At 39.3% G+C, this 21,323-nt stretch overlaps 1 protein-coding gene across 1 annotated transcript; it reads right to left on the reverse strand.

The window, feature by feature from the left end:
• Window positions 1-1,873: 1,873 nt before the first annotated feature.
• Window positions 1,874-20,638, reverse strand: LOC115666010 (flap endonuclease 1-like). The gene is made up of 16 exons (XM_056309177.1): window positions 20,504-20,638; window positions 5,479-5,595; window positions 5,303-5,361; window positions 5,082-5,141; window positions 4,925-4,978; window positions 4,787-4,835; window positions 4,646-4,693; window positions 4,427-4,492; window positions 4,295-4,345; window positions 3,776-3,895; window positions 3,602-3,708; window positions 3,188-3,344; window positions 3,041-3,097; window positions 2,878-2,924; window positions 2,742-2,796; window positions 1,874-2,318 (listed from the first exon to the last, which is right to left on the reverse strand). The coding sequence occupies exons 1-16, from the start codon at window positions 20,636-20,638 to the stop codon at window positions 2,139-2,141; spliced, it is 1,362 nt and encodes a 453-aa protein (XP_056165152.1). The 3' UTR covers window positions 1,874-2,138.
• Window positions 20,639-21,323: the final 685 nt, after the last annotated feature.

Below are 21,323 nucleotides of genomic sequence, written 5' to 3' on the forward strand. Positions count from 1 at the left end.
ATTAGCAACCGTTATGACAAGTCGCGAAAGCACGCCGTGATATGCACATATTGAACAATGGGTCGCCATCCTAGGCATTTCCCACGTCCCAATCATTTAATAATAAATGTTAAATCGGAAATCCACGGATTTAAAAATATGGAGGATATAAAGAGAAATTGGTATACAAAGTGAAGGTGATTTTTGAGCTTTTCTTTATTTTAACCATATCAGAGAAGATTTAAAAGAAACAAACTGAAGGGTTTGATGTATATATATATTTTACGTAATATCGTCGGACATCCAGATTACATGAATTGTGCGAATTTCATACCGAGTTCCACTGTTAAACACAAGTTTTAGCATAATTATTGTATTGTGATTGTTTTTTTCTAGTCGCGTCACTTATAATAAGTCTATACGACATTTTCACGGTAAATAAGGGTCCCTCGTCTCGCAATGCTAGATTGAGGAAGACTTCGGACTTCACCAAGCTTTTCTTTTCTGCCTCTTCTTTTGAGTAGGTTTTTGTCGTGGGTTTTTCTCCGTTATCAATGAATTGGAAGCTCTTGATGTTTCAAGCAATAAAGCTTTCGGGAAGGATCCCTCCGGAAGAACAAACACAACTCACTTCCCTAAGCTTTCTTCAATGTGTCAAGACAACCATCTCTCGAGAGTTACTATTAGCATTTTACGTGATTTTCAATCACCTTCGAAACAATAATAATAAACGTGAAAAATATTATTATGCACAATGTAACCGAAAAATAGATTTTGATTTACATGTGACCGAAAGATAAAGCAGTTAGGACTTGATCATTTGCAAAATATGCACAATGTAACTGGGCTCTTACACCTACCGTGTGAGTTAACCATTTTCACTGTGGCATATACTCTATCAACAAATATAGGTGGACCAAATCAATGGTTGAATTTTCATTTACCTTAATGTACTATACACATAGGTAAATGACCCAACAGATGATAGGATTTATACTACACAAATAAATAAAATATATGATCTGTTTAAAGATCATATTACAATTTACTTATATACATTATAAGCTATGGTATACTATATGTCCATTTAAATTTTGCATGCATTAGCTAATTCCAGTTTCTTGGTAACTCCTCTGCTTCTCCATGCAAATTTATTTTATGATTGCTGGCTCTTTCTAGCATCCAATTTTCAGTTCCTAACATGATAATGTTCTTATGGTGTTTCGAAATAATCCTCCTAAATTATGTTATGTAATTTGTTAATTTGGATATGACTCGATGTAAGAGAATAAACAAGTTAAATTTGTAATTGGAGTTTTGATATGATTTGTTAGTAACATAAGTGGCAACAAATCGAAGTCATCTACTAACTATTCAATATCAAGCTGGTGTAGTTTCGTATCTCCATCTTCCGAGTTATCAGTCAATCCATCAAATGTATGCGCACTGAGAAACTTACACATGAAACACACGATAGTAGTCCAACAAGATAAACAAGTAGTCATGAATGAAAGTTAAATCAGCATTCAGCACCCATAAACCTTCCATGATATGATGGTATCCAGCAAAGGCTGCATGAGACTACAAACTGACATCAAGTTTCCACTCGTAATTTGCATGCAAACCCCCTGGATAAGGCAAGAAACATAACGACGCATACATCACAATTCCAAGCGGGGAGATTTAAGAGAGAAATTGAAATCAAGAATTGTGAAGAATCGCCATTGGGAAACTCACAAGTACCTGACATAGATGTCGATGGTTTTGCTGTTCCATGATCTGTTATGTGCCAACTAAACTATTTCTTACCACCACCAGCCTGGAACTCTTGTTAGTTGCTGCTTTGGCAATATATTCATGGGTTTCCTGTCGCATGGATGACAATAATATACACATTGTATAAGTGACATATACGTATCGTAAAATGAACACTAAAATGCAATTTGCCCGACAAGAAGTACCAATCTCGTTCTAGCATAGAGAGCAAACTTCATCCATCTAATAAAAATTTATACAAATCTCTTCCAAAATTGCAGTACCATAAGACATGACCCGTTTTTTAGGAAAGGAAAGCATCAACTTGCTTCCAACAATGGGCAAAAACAGCATCTACAAGTCAGGACTTGCCCAATAAATAGGGTTCTTACATCCACCATCATTTAGCTCCATGTCGGGAGGCAGACAACTCTCAACGGCTGTTTGAAGTTCCTCAAACCCAGGACCATGGTTGGCATTTTAAAGTTGCCAAGGAACCTGTGCTGGAGATTTACAGAGACTTGTGTAGAGCATGTCTTAGGCTTGAACGCCAGATTGGGGGATTGAAGTGTGCATTTGCTTTCCTGTCATCCATTGCAATTATGGTTGTTAATCAGGCCGAAATTCTTAACAGATCCGTATAAGCACGCTGGTGCTTTTGTTTATCTAATTGATTTCATGAATAGGATGATGCAACACCATTAGCACATCTGTAAAGTTATATGAGACTAATCGGGCATAAGCAGCAGTGGCATGGCAACACACTACCGTCGATTTACAACACTACCACCAACAGTTTAAAAATGATCACAAAGATCTAAAAATTTGTGCATCGCTAGGGCAATCAATGGCTTATGAAGTGAGTTAAAGGGAGTACTATTCATCCATCAAAAGTAGCATCTGAAGACATCTCTTTGCTAGAGCAATGTGTGACATTACACCTTCACATACATTAAAAGAAGGTAAATTCTAGGTGCCCAGTACTCAAATATATCAAGATGACATACCTTCCTCTTAGCAGGTATAGATAGATTCTTAGCTGGCTTAAAGAAGGATTCTAATCTGTAGAAAATAAATGAGGAATCATCGGATGAAAGAAAGTGCATTTTGGAAGTCACTTTCATTTATTCAAGCTTTAGTTACCGGCCTTGTGATGACTCATCCTTAGCTGCCTTAATCTTCTCTATCGTCTGCTACACATGGTAAAACAACATTGAAAACATGTATGCTCTCTCCTCCAGAGGAAAAGAAGCAACTTCCTCGAGTAGGCAACTGACCAACACATTACTGAAGATAGAAGCCATACCTTTGTCACTCTGTCAATGTTGAACCCATTCTCATTCACTAGAAAGGACATTAAGCCCTTGAAAGGGAAAGAACAATCAATTAGGAAATGAGTCAAGAATTCAAAAGTGAAATGTTGCAAGTAAATCCCAACATGAAAATGGCCCACCTCCTCATTTGGAGCAGTCCATTTTATCTCAGGTTGTTCTTCCGTAGAAACTATTGGTTCCTTAAAAAGCAGTCGAGCTTCGCCATAGGGCCAATTATCGGGTATCTGATACCTATTCAAAAAACAAGCAAACATTTCCTTAAGAAGGATAACTGAACTGAATAAAGACTTCCAAGTAATGCAAAGAACCTCCGGGTCTTAAGGATAGAGAAACGAATTTTGTTCAAGTGAGAGTGAAAGAATAGACAAAGCAGACATCATAATAGATAAAAGTATTATAGTAAATCAACACATGAAGTAGCATGGTTGATGCACTGATTGCCAGCCCAAATCTATTGGTGGCAAATGATCAATCAATCTAAAACATATGAGAGGGCAGAATGATATACGATAGCATAAAATGGTTGACACAACACCGCAATAATATCATGTCTACCTCGAATGCTTTCACAATAATCACATCCAGAGAGAATGCACAGGTCAATGAATTGATCCATATCCAGATTCATCTCCTCCAAGATCTAAAAGTCATTAAAGTGAGAAAAAAAAAATTTTAAGCAATCGCAATGAATAAACTTTTCTAAGTACCCTGGAAATTTCAAATTCCATGACTGGAACTTTTCTTGAGCTGGGATCCATAAAATGTCGAAGAAATCTAGGAGCTCCAAAAGTAAGGGAATCCATATCTTCAGAAGCAACTGCATAAACCTGAAAAACAAAAATTACAGCTAAAGCACCATTCATGATAGACGAATTGTGGTTACCACACAACAATTAAGCAATGATAGGAATTCGAAGTCAGCGAAAATTGCTTGGACAAAGATGATTTAGTAAAGAACGTACCAAATGTAAATGACTACGCAAAAGAAGACATTAGACAAGTGAACAAGCATAAGTTCAGTGGATCCCATAAAAACTTCTTTCGAGGAAACAAGTGACTACGCAGAAGAAGACATCAGACAAGTGAACAAGCATAAGTTCAGAGAACAAGCAAATTAAATCATGGAAGTATGATGGTAATTTACATAGAGTTAAACGATTGGTTATCATGGGAAAACAATGAACTATATCCTAAATCAGAAGACGATCAAACAGGAAGATACTTGCCTTTCCAGCTTTGCAAAGTGCAGCACATTGTGCCTCTGCTTCTGAAGGAGCCTAACATACAAAAACTGAATTTGATATCTAAACTTTTTGTTAGAAATAAAAATGAACAAACTTTTCAGACAGAATAGTAACCTCAACTAGTGGAACACCCATAAGTCTTAGTAGTCTTTTGCAATCTTCATTGTGCTGTTGTGTCACCTGCAAGGGTATCAAAGCCATGTACGGCAAGTTCACACACATCTGGTTAGCTACGTAGATAGGTTTTTCTGGAAAACAAAGACAAAATCAAACTTCACATCGAACAGGACAAAAACATCGCACCGTAAGGAAGTGATCAAAACAAAGACCAACCTTCACAGTTCTTTTACTGAATTTCTCTATGTCTTCCTTGTTCTGAGACTGCAGGCAATTAATACAGAGCTCACTAAGCCTTTTTGTACTCTGTGTTTCTACATGCTTATGTGAATGTGCATGAGAGAGAGATGCTTATACCAAAATGGCTACTGCCAAGTCCTCAGAGGCATCTGCCCTCTTCAAAAAACTGCCCAGAGACTCAATTAAGGTAACTAAACGTATCCATAGATAATTCAAAGAAACAAGAAAAGAGAAGGCTACATAATAATAAAGTACCATTTTGCAAGCTCTTGCTTCTTCAAATCAGGAGGTTGACCATCAAATACGTAGCTATCGTAACAAACAGTAAAGCATAATTCAGAGAAAGATGAGCTTCACTCTTCTTAGCATTCTATCCCAATGAAAACAGAGGAGGTAAAGAAGAGTATTTTACACTGGCTGTATCCCCGCTTCCAACAGCCTAATCGTCCGGTAAAACATGCCTTGCAGATGACTACATGGGAAAACAAATCACCAAGCATCATCACTTTCTAATCACAAAGATCACATATACATAAACCCGAGTCCAAGCAATAACATCTGAAGCATCAAAGCAGAAACTCGAGCAAAGTGGATTATCATTTCCATGGAGTATTCCGATGCCAGTAGTAGTACCTGGTAACTTGACCAGCCTCATTGGTGAGCATCTGAGTCCCCTTCCTCCCAACCACAACCTGATCCACCAATCAAAGACAAAAAAAAACCACCAACACTCAAAATCCAAATCCCCGCCGACACCGAAACGCACAATCAATCACAAGCATCAACTCATAAAAAGCAAAGCACTTAACGAGGAACTGATAGATGCTCATGCTGGCATCGACGGCGATCCTCCGGCCGAAGTAGCTCTCCAGCTTCTGCTCCCTCATCGCCTTAGGGGCATTGTCCGCCAGTAGCTTCGTCAGCCCCTATCGAAATCAACGGACGACTCAATCAACAATGAAGAAGAGGGAGGTGGAACTACCTTGATGCCAATTTTCAGAGTGAGATGAAATTGCAGTGGAAATTGAGGATGCAATTGAATTCTAGGGTTCAGTCTCTCCCGCCTTCCCGCCTAATTTGGAGACCAGCACGCGTGGGGGTGAAGCGTGTGAGTCACGTGCAGGTGTCATGAGTGTTTATTTTTTTATTTTTGTTAGTACCAACGATAAACTTTTGGACATAAAACTTAAAAATTATCAGCGAAGCTAAATTTTTTCTTGTGAATTTTTTTTATGCTCCACCTTTTGTGTTTTATTGCGCTACGATTCATGCGACGAAGTATCTTAAGTTTGAGCTTGAAATCCCCCTCAAGGTTTTCCTAAAAATGATTATTTTTATAGCCCTGAAAAATTAGTCAATAGAAAATATATTCGTTATCAACAACATTCTTTGTCTAAATATTTTGGTTGACGATGAAGATATATTTCGTTTATTTATTTTTTGTAAGCAATTCATGAAATCAGTTTCCGAAGAAAAGTTTACAAATTGTTGATTTTCCGTGATACAAATGCTCACATGTAAAAACTTATTAAACTAGTAGTTGGCTAAACATAGAAGAGGAATAATAATGATTCTAAATTCAAAATTAATCGCGGCACAAATTTTAGAGTCGTTATTTATATAATAAATTATGTTGCTAATCACGTGTCTTAGAAATAATTATGTATTTGTTAATATAGAGCTTCAATAAAAAAAAATTTGAAAACGATATTGATTTAAACTTGAGATGTCCATATACGAATTGACCACGTATTAACAATAACATACTTGTCATTTTTTGTGTTGGAAGATCACTAATATTTGAGATAGGAAATCAATGTATGTTTTTTATAAAAAGAAAAAATATCAATTAAACGGACGTTGATCCAAAACTAGGCATTGAATCTCAATGGAGAAATCGTCCAATCAGTCCTGACCCTGTTGTACGAATGTTGAGTCAATTCTGAAATTTCAAATTTTGCTAATTTAGTCCTAAACATTTGCTCGAAATTCCAATGTAGTCATGCTAGGCAATTTTCGTTGGAAATTGGTGATGTTGCGTTATGCCACGTAGGATGCCCGATCAATGACTAGACTATCAAAATTGACTAAAAAGGACTACATTGAAATTTTCAGTAAATGTTTTAAGACAAAATTGATAAAATTAAAAAGTTTAGGACCGAATCGATATTCGTATAATAGTTTTAAGACTAATTGGGCAATTTTCCCGAATCTCGACCATCCACAATCACCATAATGTCCACAAACCAACTGTTCATCATCATAGTGAGCTTCATTTTTCATTATATTAATTATTTAACCAAGACATAATAGCCGAAATAATTTACGTATCCGAATAACTTCTTCATTCGAATAACATATATCAGCAAGTAAATCCAATTTACTGATAGAACTTCAAATTTTGAGTAATGTATATTATTCTATAAAGTAAAGATGGTCTTTTACTATTTGATCCCTTTGAATTCCATTTTCATATCCGCGATTGCATCTATAGGAATTACAATTTTCTTTTCTTTTCTTTTCTTTTCTTTTCAAAATATCTTCAATTAGTTATTTTGTAAGTATTTTAATGGACAAATGCATATACTTATAATTATTTTATCTCAAGCGCACTTCATATAAAATTTGAATCGTTTTTATCTCATGAACATTCATTACCCAAAAAAGTTTAAATCTTGAAATATTTTCCTTTTACACATCTGTGTACATTGTACAGTTTCTCATATTTTGTAAACAATTTCTAGCTACTAATTAACAATTGAAATATTTTATAGTAGGCGATTTTGCAAAATCTTTTAAACGACAATATGTTGCAAACACGCAGGGCATGTGCATTCTTACTAGTGCTATTGGTACTAAGATGGCAATCCTTCCCAAATGGCATGACAATTTATGTGGCATTGTCTCATTAATGAGCCTCAGGACAGCAACCCCTATAAGCTCAATTCAAAGTGAATTCAATGTCTCATCTGGAACATCAATCTACTAAAAGTCTAAAACTAAACTATATCAAAGGTACTCACTACAATCACTAAACTATATGTACGCTAATTAAACGAAGCTAAACTAAATCAGTGCTTAAACTTGACGACCTAATCAAGGTCTCTGTTTCTAACCACTTTCCAATTTTTCATTTTTTAATTATTTTTTTGTTTTCTATTTTCCTCATGCACCCATTGAAAGTCTGTGCGATTAGTTTTTGAATTTTCTAATTTCCTCGTGCTAATGGGCGCCCGCGATGGAGCTTCAAGCCAGAGCAAACCACTTCAAGCTCACTCGGCCAAATAGCAAGGGAGAACAGAGCATGCAGCCGGCTCCGAAATGGCAAGGAATGAGCGATGATTCTCCGGCGACCAAAAACATCACAGATAGGAGTCGAGAAAACTGAGGGATTTGCTCAAAACCGAGAGGATTTCCTTTTTATAGTGAGTGTTCGGCTCTCGTTTTCTGTGACCACTCTCTGTCTTCAGTGCTCTCAGGTCATAAGTCTTGAAACTCCGGCGATCGACGATGATGGAAAGCAAGCAACACAAGAGATCACGTTCAGAAAAATTGCCAATTTCAGTGTAGATCAGCCCGAAAAGAAAGCTTTTGCTACACCTCGCGCGCGTGTTTTCGCTTCCTATGTTCCAAGATAAGCCGAAAGAAGGAGAGAGGCCGGGCCTCTCCCTTTCGTGGGATCTGATTCTTGTGGGCCTGTTTCAGTAGGGGGCCCTCTTCTGGGCCTTTTATATTCTAGATTGGATGTTTACATTTGAATGGGCCAGGGGATTGACTAGGCTCCGAAATTAATGGACCTGAGCGAGTGACGTGAATTGAACTTGATAGATGGATTAAGAACCTAATGGGTTTAGGTTAGAAAGTATTGGGCTTAATTAGAGCTTTATTATTATTATAATTCATAAAAGTGAAATTGAGTCGTAACACCTACAAAAAGCACGATCAAATTCTAAAACTTGTCAAATTGGTGCAATCAAGTCATTCCGTTTACTTCGTCCAACTTGGCTAACGGAAAATACCGACGTGGCTTTTTATTATTATTTTATCTATCCTACGTGAGGGCGACATGGCTGAAACATGAAATATAATGCTAAAGAGACATCATTTTGGTCAAAATCTGATTTTTTAATAAAATTCTATTTAAATTATATTAAAAAATAAGAAATTTTTAAAAAATGATAAAAAAAAATAGAAGGAAAAAAAGGAGGAAGAAGCAGGTGAGCCGCCCCACCATTACTGGGAAGGGCCGGGGCCCGGTGACCCTCGCTGACCTTTTGTATCGAGGACGATAGTAACACAACCTTTCGAACGTGCCATAAAAAGCCTAACCTTTTTACCCACGGAACAGAACTGACACCCCATTACAAATTCCGTCCATCATCTTTGTTAAATCGCCAAGGATACCCTACATAGTGAGCCACGTCAACCAACACAAAATCTTAGTGTATAATCTGTGTTATCAAATTTCTAGCATTTTGTATGAAAAAAAAAATCGTCTGTGGTCATGATTAATGTGGTTCATTGAGCATGTTAGCATAATGAGCCGTGTAGGATGACGCGTGGCGATTTAAGGTGGGAATAGATAGAATTCGCAATAGTTTTTTTATTTATCCTATGAGTGAAAGGTTGAGCTTTTCTCTTGGGAAGTTTGAAAAGTTGCATTATTTTCATCCCCGCATGCAAAGAGTTAGGTTCAAAAGGCAGTGGGTTTTTTTTTTGTTTGGCTGTATACTTACTAATACACAAGGAGCGAATTGTGAATGTGTTTCGATGGTTTTGCGTTATTTTGGCTTTAAAGCCTCTCCCTGCTTTGGACGAATTACACTTCTCTCTCTCTCTCTCTCTCTCTCTCTCTCTCTCTCTGCTGTGGGTTGAGCTCTGCCTTATAGAAAACATGGGCTTGGGCCTTCTCACTCAAAGTCGCTGGCGAGTGCATGAGAAACAAATAGGCCAACACCAGCGAACGAAACCTTCAGATTCCGATTAGCAAAGATGTTGATTAATCCTGAACCTGTCAGTACTTGACAAGGAAGGACAACATGGAGGAAGCACATGGCGTGGGACCTAAGTTGGGAAAAACAACTCTCATTAGATCCGAAAGTGTAGAAATGTTGCATTAAATAACGTACCTCATAAATTCATAAATCTTTTCGGGTGTAGATCCGAGTACACCGACAAAAATTTTAATATTAAAGTTATTATTCATAATGATTCAAAGAGCGGATGAAATGCTTCTTGAAAAGTATCGAATTCCTTGAATTAAGACCAATGAAAGATCGAATTCGTTTTCAATAGCTTTAGCTTTGATTAACAAGACTTTTGTTTTACTAATCGAAAGTCCAAAAGTATTGTTGCAAAATTTTGAAGTCAGATTTTTTATTTTGTAGCGCATATGCATCTCATTAAGGAATCTGAATAGTTTTTGTTTTTGTAGGTAATGGGTAGTTAGTAGTAAGCTCTTAATATTTCGAAGGAGAGCACTGAATTCAAGTTTTTGGCTTTATGTTAGTATAAATAGAGAACATTTAGCACTTCAATTAAACTTTTTTCAACCATAGAAATTTAAGATCTCTAAATTCCACAAATTTTGCAAAAGCTAATTCCTTATTTATATAGTACCGTTTATAGCATAATTAATCTTTTGGATTACTATGATTCTAAAAAGTACTTTTATTACAAACATATTGAGTTTATCTTTATATTTTGAGATCATTAATTGTGAATTTACTTCTCAATTTTTGTTACAAGATTGAATTATGCTTCCATTAAAAGTCAGCGAGTGTTGGTCCACAATCGCATAAAAAATTCAAACTCGTCAACCACATGCTCATAGTCGTCGTCTTCTTGTGGTGGAAATTTCAATGCACAAAAGAACCCAAGGCGATACCCCAGGAAGAAACAAACATCCTAGGAAATTTCGATGCAGAAACAATGAAAAAGAAATAAAACCAAACGTAAAAAGACAAAGTGCTGCCGGCAAGATTTTAGCCAAAAGATTTCCCTAAAGGAAAACAAGCATGACGATGCATTTCGGTGGCAACAAATTACTTATTATTGCTCCTTCCTGTTTTGCCCTTTCTTTTCCTGTATAATAAAGAATTTCTGTTCATGGTTGATTTTTTTAAAAAATGGTCATGTCGGTCCTATACTACTATTACTATCTTCACTTTTGTTCATACTACAATTCATCGCCCCTTTAAGAAAAAAGAGGAAAATGGACCCGAACAATGCTCGGGCATTGGCACAACCCGTTATTGCTAATGAGCTTGGCCTGGCACGACCCCTCACTGTGAGGAGCCGTGCCGAGTTGAGCCCAAGAGGATCGATCCGTGCTGTGTCTGGACTGGCACACCAAGTTACCATTTAGGGTAGGGGTTTCTTAATAAACATGTTAGGAAAAGCAAAATGCCAAAGTTCAAATCTTTTACAAACTTTGGCCATTCAAAGCCAAACCCTCAAAAGGTAATTCATGAGAATGGCGAGAATTTGACGGAGAAAGGGAATCGTCATGTGCAATTGCCGAACTGATAAGTTATGGTCTTGGCAGATTACAAATAATATGTGATGTGAAGTAGTGCAATAGAAATTAAACGAAGAAAAGAAAAAGATGTCCTAGAATTTGGAGTAGAATAAAGGATGCGTTTGTTTCGCGAAAAATAAATAATTTGGAAAACTTTTTCCGAAAAATGATTGCTTATATCTTTTAAAAAATTTAGTCAATCGAAAATATTTTCATCATCGATAGCGATCTTTACCTAACTATTTTTGTGGGCGATGAAAAAATTTTCCATTCATTTATTTTTCTAAACAATATAAGCAATCATTTTTCGGAAAATGTTTTCCAAATCACTCATTTTTCGTGAAACGAACGCATCCTAAAAATATCAATTCTTTTTTTTTTGGCGAGAAAGAATGTTCACTATTGTCTTCGATGCAATATCTCCAAGTACCAAAAACTTATGTTTTTAGTTTAAGTATATATGATCAGAAATAGAGAAAAATAACTGAGCGTATATTATCAAATTGAGTAAATAAAGGTACCATTCTCAAAGCTTTCTTGGAGAATAAAAGTCTTATTTCTATTATCATAAAGAATAGATCTTTTTTCTCCTCTCCTTGTTTCTTTCTGGTCAGTATCTTTATGTGTACTAATACATAATCTTTATAATCAATATTTAGGTTCCTTTCTAGTATTACTAGCAAAAGTGCATCTGCAATTTAGGTATCCAAGAAAACAGTATTTAAAAGAGTTTGCACAATTTCCGTATTATGAAATATTTAAATTGTTAATGAATTAAAAAGAGATGATTGGTACAATATGAAGAAAGAAATTGCATACATGAATAGGACTCAATTGTCCACAATTGATAAAATTGTGGCTTTATGTAGTAAGCTCTTAACATTTGAGGGAGAATACCAAATTCAAGTTTTTGGCTTTATGTTAGTATAAATAGAGAACATTTAGGATTTCGATTGAACTTTTTTCAACCATAGATTTTTAAGAACTCTAATTCCACAAAATTTGTAAAAACTAATTTCTTATCTATATAGTAACATTAATAGCCGGGAAAAGTACCAAAAAAGTCAAAAACCTATTGCATTAGTACCAATTCAGTCATAAACCTTTCAATTGGACCAATTTAGTCATAAACATTTTCATATTGGTACCATTTAAGTCCATTCGGCCAATTTAGGCTGGAAATCGTTAATGTGAACACCGGCTATCCTATTTGGCACCGCCGGCAAACGGTTGGCACTAACGTGAAATTTTTAATATATATTTTAAAAAATTTTAAAGATTTTTTTGATTTTTTTCCTTTCTTTTTTTCTTTTTTTTTTCCTTCCAACTCCTTCCTTGGGCCTGTGGCTGGTCACCGGCCATGGCCGGTGACCAGCCACAGGCAAAGGAGAAGGAAGGAAAAAGATAAAAAGGAGAAAAGGAAACGAAAAAAAGGGAAAAAAAGAAAAAATATTTAAAAAATTATTAAAAATTTCAAATTTTTTTTAAATATTATTAAAAATTATCCACATCGGCGTCGGCGGAGTGCGTACATTAGGACAAACTGTATTGGCGTCCACGTCAGCAATTTTCGCCTAAATTGACTGGGATAGATCGAATTGGTATCAATGTGAAAATGTTTAGGACTAAATTATTCCAATTGAAAGGTTTATGACTGAATTTGTATCAATGCAATAGGTTTATGATTTTTTTTATACTTTTCCCTTAATAGCCTAATTAATCTTTTAGATTACTATGATTCTCAAAAGCACTTTTATTCCAAACATAGTGAGTTTATCTTTATATTTTGAGATCATTAATTGTGAATTTGCTTATATTTAATTGTTACGAGATTGAATTGTGCTTCCATTAAAAGTCTGGCGAGTGTTGGACAAGAATCGCACCAATAATTGAGACTCATCAATCACGTGCTCATAGTCGTCGTCTTCTTGTGGTGGAAATTTCAATGCACAAAAGAACCCAAGGCGATACCTGCCTAGGAAGAAACAAACGTCCTAGGAAATTTCGATGCAGAAGCAACGAAAAAGAAATAAAACCAAACATAAAAAGACAAAGTAATGCCGGCAAGAATTTAGCCAAAAGATTTCCCTCAAGGAAAACAAGCATGACAATGCATGTCCGTGGCCATAAATTACTCATTATTGCTCCTTTCTCAAAGCTGCTAGTGAATCACTATGTAGATACGCTAAAATAGTCGTAATTGGTACAATTAAATTCTAGGGTTAATACCACCAAAAACTCAAAATTGATACATTTTTGACAAATTTACTCAAAATTAATTTTTTGACCATAAAAAATCACAAACTAATACATCTGTGACAAATTTACTTTTCGCTAGTTTTCGTTAAATTTTACCGTTAAATTGCTAAGTTGGATGACACGTGGCAGTTGACGGGTGTACTAGTTTGGAGTTTACCCTTCCGTTTGTCACTTGTTTATCAATTTGTGATTTTTCGTAATATAAATCCAATTTAACGGAGAGTAAATTGTTACGGATGTACCAGTTAGAGGTTTTTAATAGTCAAAAAATTAGTTTTTGGTAAATTTATCATAGGTGTACCGGTTTGAGATTTTTCATGATATGAACCCTAAATTCTAAACATATTTCATGTACATTTTATATGTTCAATGCACTTGGTGTAAACTACATGTCCATTGCAAGCGAGCATTTTCTTTTTTTCAAATTTTGCAGCATATCGTCTTAATTTTGCCCTTTTTCCATGTATAGATTGGAGTATATATATTCTAGCTAAAGTGTATCTACGTAGTGATTCACTAGTGTCAAATTTTGGAGAATATCGCCTTAATCGATCCTACTTTACAAATACTCATAAAGTCTGTCCTAGGAATTGACCAATTTCGAAGATCTTGTTCAATTTGTGCTATAGTCATTCCTTCTAAATTGAAAATATCTTGGTTTGAGGTAGAATCATGGTCAGGATTAGACCTAGGGCTCGCACTAGAACAAAGATCGTCTGAATAGACTACTCATTGTAAATTAAGAAATCAACAGACTAGTCCTCTAAAATAGATTTCAACTTAATCCTATTGGGAACACCCTGTGACGACACATAATGGGACGGCCAACGGATGTTATGGTGCGAATTATGAAAAACGAAAACGGTTTATCTCAAATTTGTATGAAGAACAAAGTAGATCTTTCATAATCAAAATGAAACAAGGTAAATTTTGAACTCAAGAAATGAGAGCTTGTTCATCGAATATCACGGACTGTGGCACGGGTGAGAATCGGTATCTACAAGTATCACAATCAAATTCACGAATCAAACCGACTCGAATATCCCAATCAAAAGCTTTGCACAACCATGGTACAGCCGTGTCATTTGAATTAAGGTATTTTTTCAGGGTTCTTTTTCCGTACTATTTATTTGCAAATTTTGAGGGCAATTTAGAGTGGGGCAAAGTTATCTCTGCTCAAGTACTAATCACATTTCCTTTCGAAACTGAGGAAACCTTAAAGAGAGAGTGAATATATGTCATTCTTTGAAAAAACAGCCTATAATATGAATGATTTCTCAACCATGCTCAAAAGCATTGCGCTGTGACCTATAATGCAGATATTAACCGACAAATATGCTTATGCATGGAATTGAGTGATTGATGACTCATTTAACCGAAGAATAGAACAAGCAATCAGATATCTTAAACTAAATTATCACCATTGAATTCAAATTAGCTAAAGTAAATGTATCCTTGAAAGACTCCATTCTTTCATGATCCAATATGAGTGAATTTACATTTTGAGCACATTTAATTGGCAATTATATTTTGATAGTTTGTTGGTCTTAAAAACTTGATATTGTTGTAGCTAGCAGTATCACCCAAGTGTAGGGGGTTGAATCGGTGATTTTAATAACACTTGACAATTTAATGTGGAAGTAAAATGGTCAAGTTGAGTATTCGACTCGAGTAAAGTTAGAGTTTGAATATTGACAGTGATACGATGATATTCACCATTGTGCAAAATTCTATTAAAAATAATGAACAAGAGTTGAGAGATAGAAGAAATTGCACACAAAATTTATAGTGGTTCGGCTTAGAGCAAGCCTACGTTCACTCTCCCACACTGATAACATACTAGCTGGATTTCACTAGTCAATCAATAAGAGGTTACAAAAGTGAGTGACAATGCTCAAGATTGTGATAGGTCTCACTATATCACACAATTATTTTTTCAATGCTTATCAAGGATTACAATTTGTAGCTCATGAAAGACAAGTATGTAAGATTGAAGTTCTCTTGAACTTTGAATTTTTTATTCTGGATCTCTCTTTTTGCTCTTTGACACCTTGGCCTCCTTTTATTATTCTATACTTCCAATCCATTCATTTGACAGTTTTCAGAGGATCACTCTCCAAACAACCCGTTGGACAAAAATGCATAAAGAAGATTGAGTAGCCTTTGAGAGATAATATCTTAATCTCCATTGATTTAGTCGCCCATACAAACAAATCTTAGTTTTCATAAGTAGAGTTCTTTGATTAATAAAAGTAGCTTGCCTTCGGAGTGATTGCCAATCAGTCAAGATGTCTTGGGTGAAGAATTTCGTTGGAAAACAATTTTTAAGATTGAAGATCAATCAATGCTATCTGTATACGAAATCCTAGCTAGATCACTAGTTGTTATCATATAAGTAATGGAGTTTGTGTCTGAATATATATAGCCATAGGTGGATTTCGTAATATGATGATATTCAACTTTAGCATAGAATCTAAAGAAATTAAATGTTTTGATAATCTCTGCGTATAAGTTTTTTTGATATCCACACTGTTGTTCTGATGATATCCATGCAATAATATTGATGATATCCACGAAGTAACTGTCTTAAGGGGTAAACAATGGATTACTTACATTGTTTAGGATAGAGAAACCAAATGCCTCTCATCATTTTCAGTCCACACCTTTCGCGAGGCAACTCTTCATCTTGGAAACGGGGAATTTTTCTTCACTCATCTTACATATATAAAAGATAGTATGTAGGATTAGGCTTGCTTTTCATCACTCTGACGCATCTCATTTAGCATTCTCAAGCATTACACATCATTCATTGAATCGTCTGACTAGATAAGTTCCAAATGAAATTGGTGAATTGGACAAGCATAATATCATGCTATATCTTCTATCGAAAGATATGAGCATCGTAAGAGCTTATCAACTTTAAGCACGAGAAATATTGCAATTTCATCATAAGAAAATTATCATGCCAAAAAGTTTATCAATAGAATTTTGACGCAAAAGGCATGACCTCAATAACATTTAATTATGCAAGAGTCAATAGAAGCACCACGCACTTGACATCATCAACTTATCCTTGCTTATATCAAACCGTTCCTGCATATATCAACTTGATTCTGTGTATTTTGCAAACATTTATCAAGTTTAGTGAAACAACCTATTCACCCCCTTTAGGTTGCATATGTAGGCATAACAAGATATTCTACCATCTGGGACAAGTCTCTACAACGTTGAGTGGACATGAAGTGCTATGATTCGTACATGAAATGCAATGACTTGTGTAGCTTGATATTGATATGGCTTGTGTAGCCTGTGATGTAATATTTTTGAATAGACATAATTATGCGGATGTTTAGTGGTGTATTTATCCACACTAATGTAGAGGACACCTGTCACGCCTCGAACCCCAACGGCTCGCGACACCTCTTCAGCGGTCGTATTGAACGCGACGTCCCAGGACGCGTCGCCGACCCAAACGAAACACCCAACGATAAAGGCAAGCGGAAGCGAATTTAAAACAACCAAGACAATAAAATATGACAAAGGGATAGCACAAAACAATAATTCCAAATACACAACATCAAAAGGGAATAGTGGTGGGGTATCCTACTTCGCTATACAAAAGAGGGGCACACAAAATATGGGGTAACTTGACCCGTCCTCCATCCCCGAGATACCCTGGTGGCGTCTCCAATCAATCACGGTCGCAGATCTGAAAATGGTTATATAATAACCGTGAGAACGAGTCTCAATAAGCAACCCCCTATACCCCACATAGGCCAATGCGTACCCAGACAAGTTGTAACATGCAATCTAACCAATAACTTATATATAATTCACATCAATGGACTTACCTCGCCATCCAATCACATGCCCACACTGTACATTAGTCAAATCACATTAGTGCATCCAGCAGAGCTCATATTCAGATCACACAAGGAAATTTCCCATGCATCATACAATAACACTCGCGCGTGTCTCGATTATAAGGTAAAACCACTTGGGCACGTCCCATACCATGCCTAGCAGTATTCACCTCATAATCAAACACTATGCAACATGCGTGATCCAGCCAACTTTCTCACGACCTCCCAGGTCCTTTCACGCTGCCCGCGCCACTGCGCCTCAGGCCCATTCTCACGACCCGCGCTACTGCGCCTCAGGTCAGCCCTCAGATCAAGCCGGGCTCCGTCCCTCACTGGACATTTCAATCTTTCCCACGACCGCAGCTCTGCGCCTCGGGTCGACCCCGGATCAAGCCGGGCCGTCCGCGTAACCACGCCTCGGGACATTTTTCCCTTTCCAATGACCCGCGTAACCTACGCCTCGGGTCTAACTCACCTTTCACGGCCGCGTAAACACGCCTCGGGCTCGCCCTCCGATCGATCCGGGCTTTTCTCATGCACATGCACCACAATACAAAATTCACCATGCTCTTAGTCATATAAATCAATTTCAATCACCACCCTTTCACCAATGTCAATCTAGCACGCCACATCAGTCAACTCAATTCATGCTCTCCACATCGGTCCACCGACCCGACATTCATGTCAGCACATTCAATTAATCCAATTCACTCACAAGCGCCACGACAATTCAGTCAGGCATATTTATCTCAGTCAATCACTAAATCAGCCGCACAATTATCGCCACAATAATTCACCAATTAAGCACAATCAGTCTAATTAGCCCACGCCTAATTAAAGTCCTAAGCCGGTACTAAATTTCACCCTAAACAAGTCTAAAAATACCCAAAGTACTAGGTAGGGTTTAGGAAGTCACTTACTAGGTTTTGGCCGGGGAAAAGTCGGCTCGGGCCCAAAATGGCTCGGGTGAACAGTTCCGAACTAGGCGCGGGCGCGGGCCAACAAGCGCGGTGGCCAGCCAACGCGGGCACAGTGGCCGGACGGTGTGCCTGGTGCGCGGGCGCGGTGGCCGATCGACGTGCCTGGGCGCGCGAGCGAGCGGGACGGGCGGCGTGCCCGAGCGCGGCCGGGCCGGCTGAGCGGGCAATGCGCTTGGGCGACGGGCGAGGGGCCGAACGGAACGGGCCAAGGGCAAGCGGGACGAGCGACGAGCCGGCCAATGGGCAGCGACGCCGGGCACACGGCCGAGAGGAGTTGGGCACGTCGGGATTCGCCGGGGCGAGCTCGGGCACGGCTGGGCACGGCTAGGCTAAGCGGCACTGGCCTGGGTTGGCCGGGAGGGCTGTTGGCCGGGCCGGCTGGCTGGCTGGCCGGCAGCGACGAGAGCGGCAGAGGCTCGGCCATAATCTGGGGCAGTCCGCCAAGGCCGAGGCGGGCGTTAGGGCGAACCAGGCGGGCTCGGCGGCTGCAGTGGACTGGGCAGTGCGGCTGAGGGCTGAGTGGTGGCGGACGGAGCAGCGGCGGCGGCCGGAACGACGGCGCGCGGCGGCTGGATGAGGCGGAGCCGGACGGGGGAAAAATGAGCTCGGGGAAGGAGAGAAACAGGGGAAGGGGATGGTCGCACGACGGCCGGAGGCGGCACGGCGGCGGGGCGAGGCCGGACGAGCTAGTCGGCGGCTCGGCGGAGCCTGGCCTCGTCGGACACGGCGGTGAGCTGAGCTGGGCAAGGGCGGGCTCGGCTTGGCGAAGGAAAATAGGGGAAGGAGAAGGAGAGGGGGGGCTCGTGGCGGTGACGGCACGGCGGCTGGCGGGCCGAGCGGCGTCGGCGCACGGTGGCCAGGCGAGCTTGGGCGGACAGTCGGGCGGAGGCAGCAGGGCGGTCGCACGGCAGACGGCGTGCAGGACAGAAACGAAGCAGAACAGTTGGGGCTGGGGGAGGAAGAAGGAAGAGAAGAGAGAAGAGAGAGAGAGGGAAAAAGAAAGAGAAGAAGGAAGAGGAGAGAGAGAGAGTGGTGTGTCAGAGGGTTGGTCTGCATGGGCGCGGGCTGAGGGGACGTTGCATGGGGGAGACGTGCGCGGCCAGGAGGGGAGAGAGAGAGAGAGAAAGGTGGGGCAGACGCAATGAGGAGAGAGAAGGAGAGGACGGACGCATTGGGGGAAAAAGAAACGTGCGCGGCAAAGGAGAGAGAGGAGAGAGAAGAGAGCCAAAAAGTCAACGCGCACTCGAGCGCGATCCAACGGACACGGTTCAAATTCGGAAAACGATCTAACGGTCCGCAAAAATCCAAATTAATATTATAGGACAAATGGCCAAAATAAAATAACTCAAAACACACTACGAGGGAGGTCTACTAGTCCAAATTCGCATCCGGTCAAAAATCCACTTTCTCACTATTCCTGATAATCTCGACGTTGGCCACAACAATACCGACACCGTCCAATTTATTTCTTCCCGAAACTCCCGAAAATCGACTGCCAAGTTCGAGGTCTAAATAACGGCCAAATTCGATCGAGTGCGATTCTAGCGAAATCTCTATTTTAAAAACGAGAACCCGAGAGTGATCAGTTCCCGGGCGAGATTCCATTATAAGCGCACTGATGGATTACACGTTTTATAAATCCCAAAAATGGGCCGAAATTCGGGATGTCACAACTCTTCCCCCCTTACAAAAATTTCGTCCTCGAAATTTACAATCCAAACCCAACTACTCAAATAAATGGGGTTATTGGTGTCGCATCACTTCCTCGCTTTCCCATGTGGCGCCTTCCGTCCCGTGATGTTCCCAGATAACTTTGACCAACGGAATCGCCTTGTTCCTCAAAACCTGTTCCTTCCTGTCCTCGATCCGAACTGGCTTCTCCATGTACGACACCCTGTCGTCCACGTCTATTATCTCATGATTCAACACGTGGGTCGGATCCGGTTCGTATTTCCTCAACATCGACACGTGGAAGACGTTATGAACCTGCGACAAATTCGGCGGTAAGGCGAGACGATAGGCCAACGTCCCAATCCTTTCCAAAATCTCGAACGGGCCTATATACCTTGGACTTAGCTTTCCTTTCTTGCCAAACCGAGATAGTCCTCTTATTGGCGAGATCTTAAGAAATACATGGTCGCCAACTTGAAACTCCAACGGTCTACGCCTTCGGTCCGCGTAACTTTTCTGACGACTCTGGGCTGTTCTCAACCTTTCCCGGATAACCTTTTACTGTTTCCACCGACTGCTGAACCAATTCTGGGCCCGTTATACTTCTTTCTCCTACCTCATCCCAATACAACGGTGTTCTACAAGCCCTGCCATATGGTGTTTCGAATGGCGCCATTCTGATACTCTGCTGGTAGCTATTATTGTAGGCAAATTCCACCAAATGCAATTGTTCTTCCCACTTGCCCTGAAAGTCTAACACACACGCCCTCAGCATATCCTCTAATGTCTGAATAGTCCTCTCAGACTGGCCATCCGTCTGAGGATGATAGGTCGTGCTGAATTGCAACTTAGTCCCCATGGCCGATTGCAGACTTTCCCAAAAATTCGCAGTAAACCGGGGATCACGGTCCGAAGTGATTGATACCGGTACTCCATGAAGACGAACAACCTGTCGCACATATAACTCTGCCAGCCTTTCTAGCTCGAAGTCCTTTCGCACCACCAGGAAGTGCGCTGACTTGGTCAATCTATCTACTATCACCCAAATAGAATCATGTCCCCTCTGGCTTCTCGGCAGTCCCGTTACAAAATCCATTATGATATGTTCCCATTTCCATTCTGGGATTTCCAACGGTTACAACATTCCACCAGGCTTACAATGTTGTGCCTTCACTTGTTGGCACGTCAAACACTTGGCCACATGCTTGGCTACATCTACTTTCATTCCATTCCACCAATAGTGTTGACGAAGGTTCTGGTACATCTTAGTGCTGCCCGAGTGGATACTGCAATTGCTCCTATGAGCCTCTGACAAAATCTCTTCCTTAAGCTCCAAATCATCGGGCCCACACAAACGTCCT

The sequence above is a fragment of the Syzygium oleosum genome, unplaced genomic scaffold, assembly GCF_021117445.2.
Source record: "Syzygium oleosum isolate NSW1041296 unplaced genomic scaffold, Sole_v2.1 Sole_v2.03, whole genome shotgun sequence".
Taxonomy (NCBI): domain Eukaryota; kingdom Viridiplantae; phylum Streptophyta; class Magnoliopsida; order Myrtales; family Myrtaceae; genus Syzygium; species Syzygium oleosum.

What these genes read in the sequence shown, in the direction of transcription:
- LOC115666010 (XM_056309177.1), bottom strand. Translation starts at nt 20,638, where the DNA reads ATGGCGCCATTCGAAACACCATATGGCAGGGCTTGTAGAACACCGTTG. An exon ending in GATGAGTCATCACAAGGCCG is followed by an intron (nt 2,797 to 2,877) that starts GTAACTAAAGCT and finishes TATTTTCTACAG; the next exon opens with ATTAGAATCCTTCTTTAAGC. An exon ending in CTATACCTGCTAAGAGGAAG is followed by an intron (nt 2,319 to 2,741) that starts GTATGTCATCTT and finishes AATGGATGACAG; the next exon opens with GAAAGCAAATGCACACTTCA.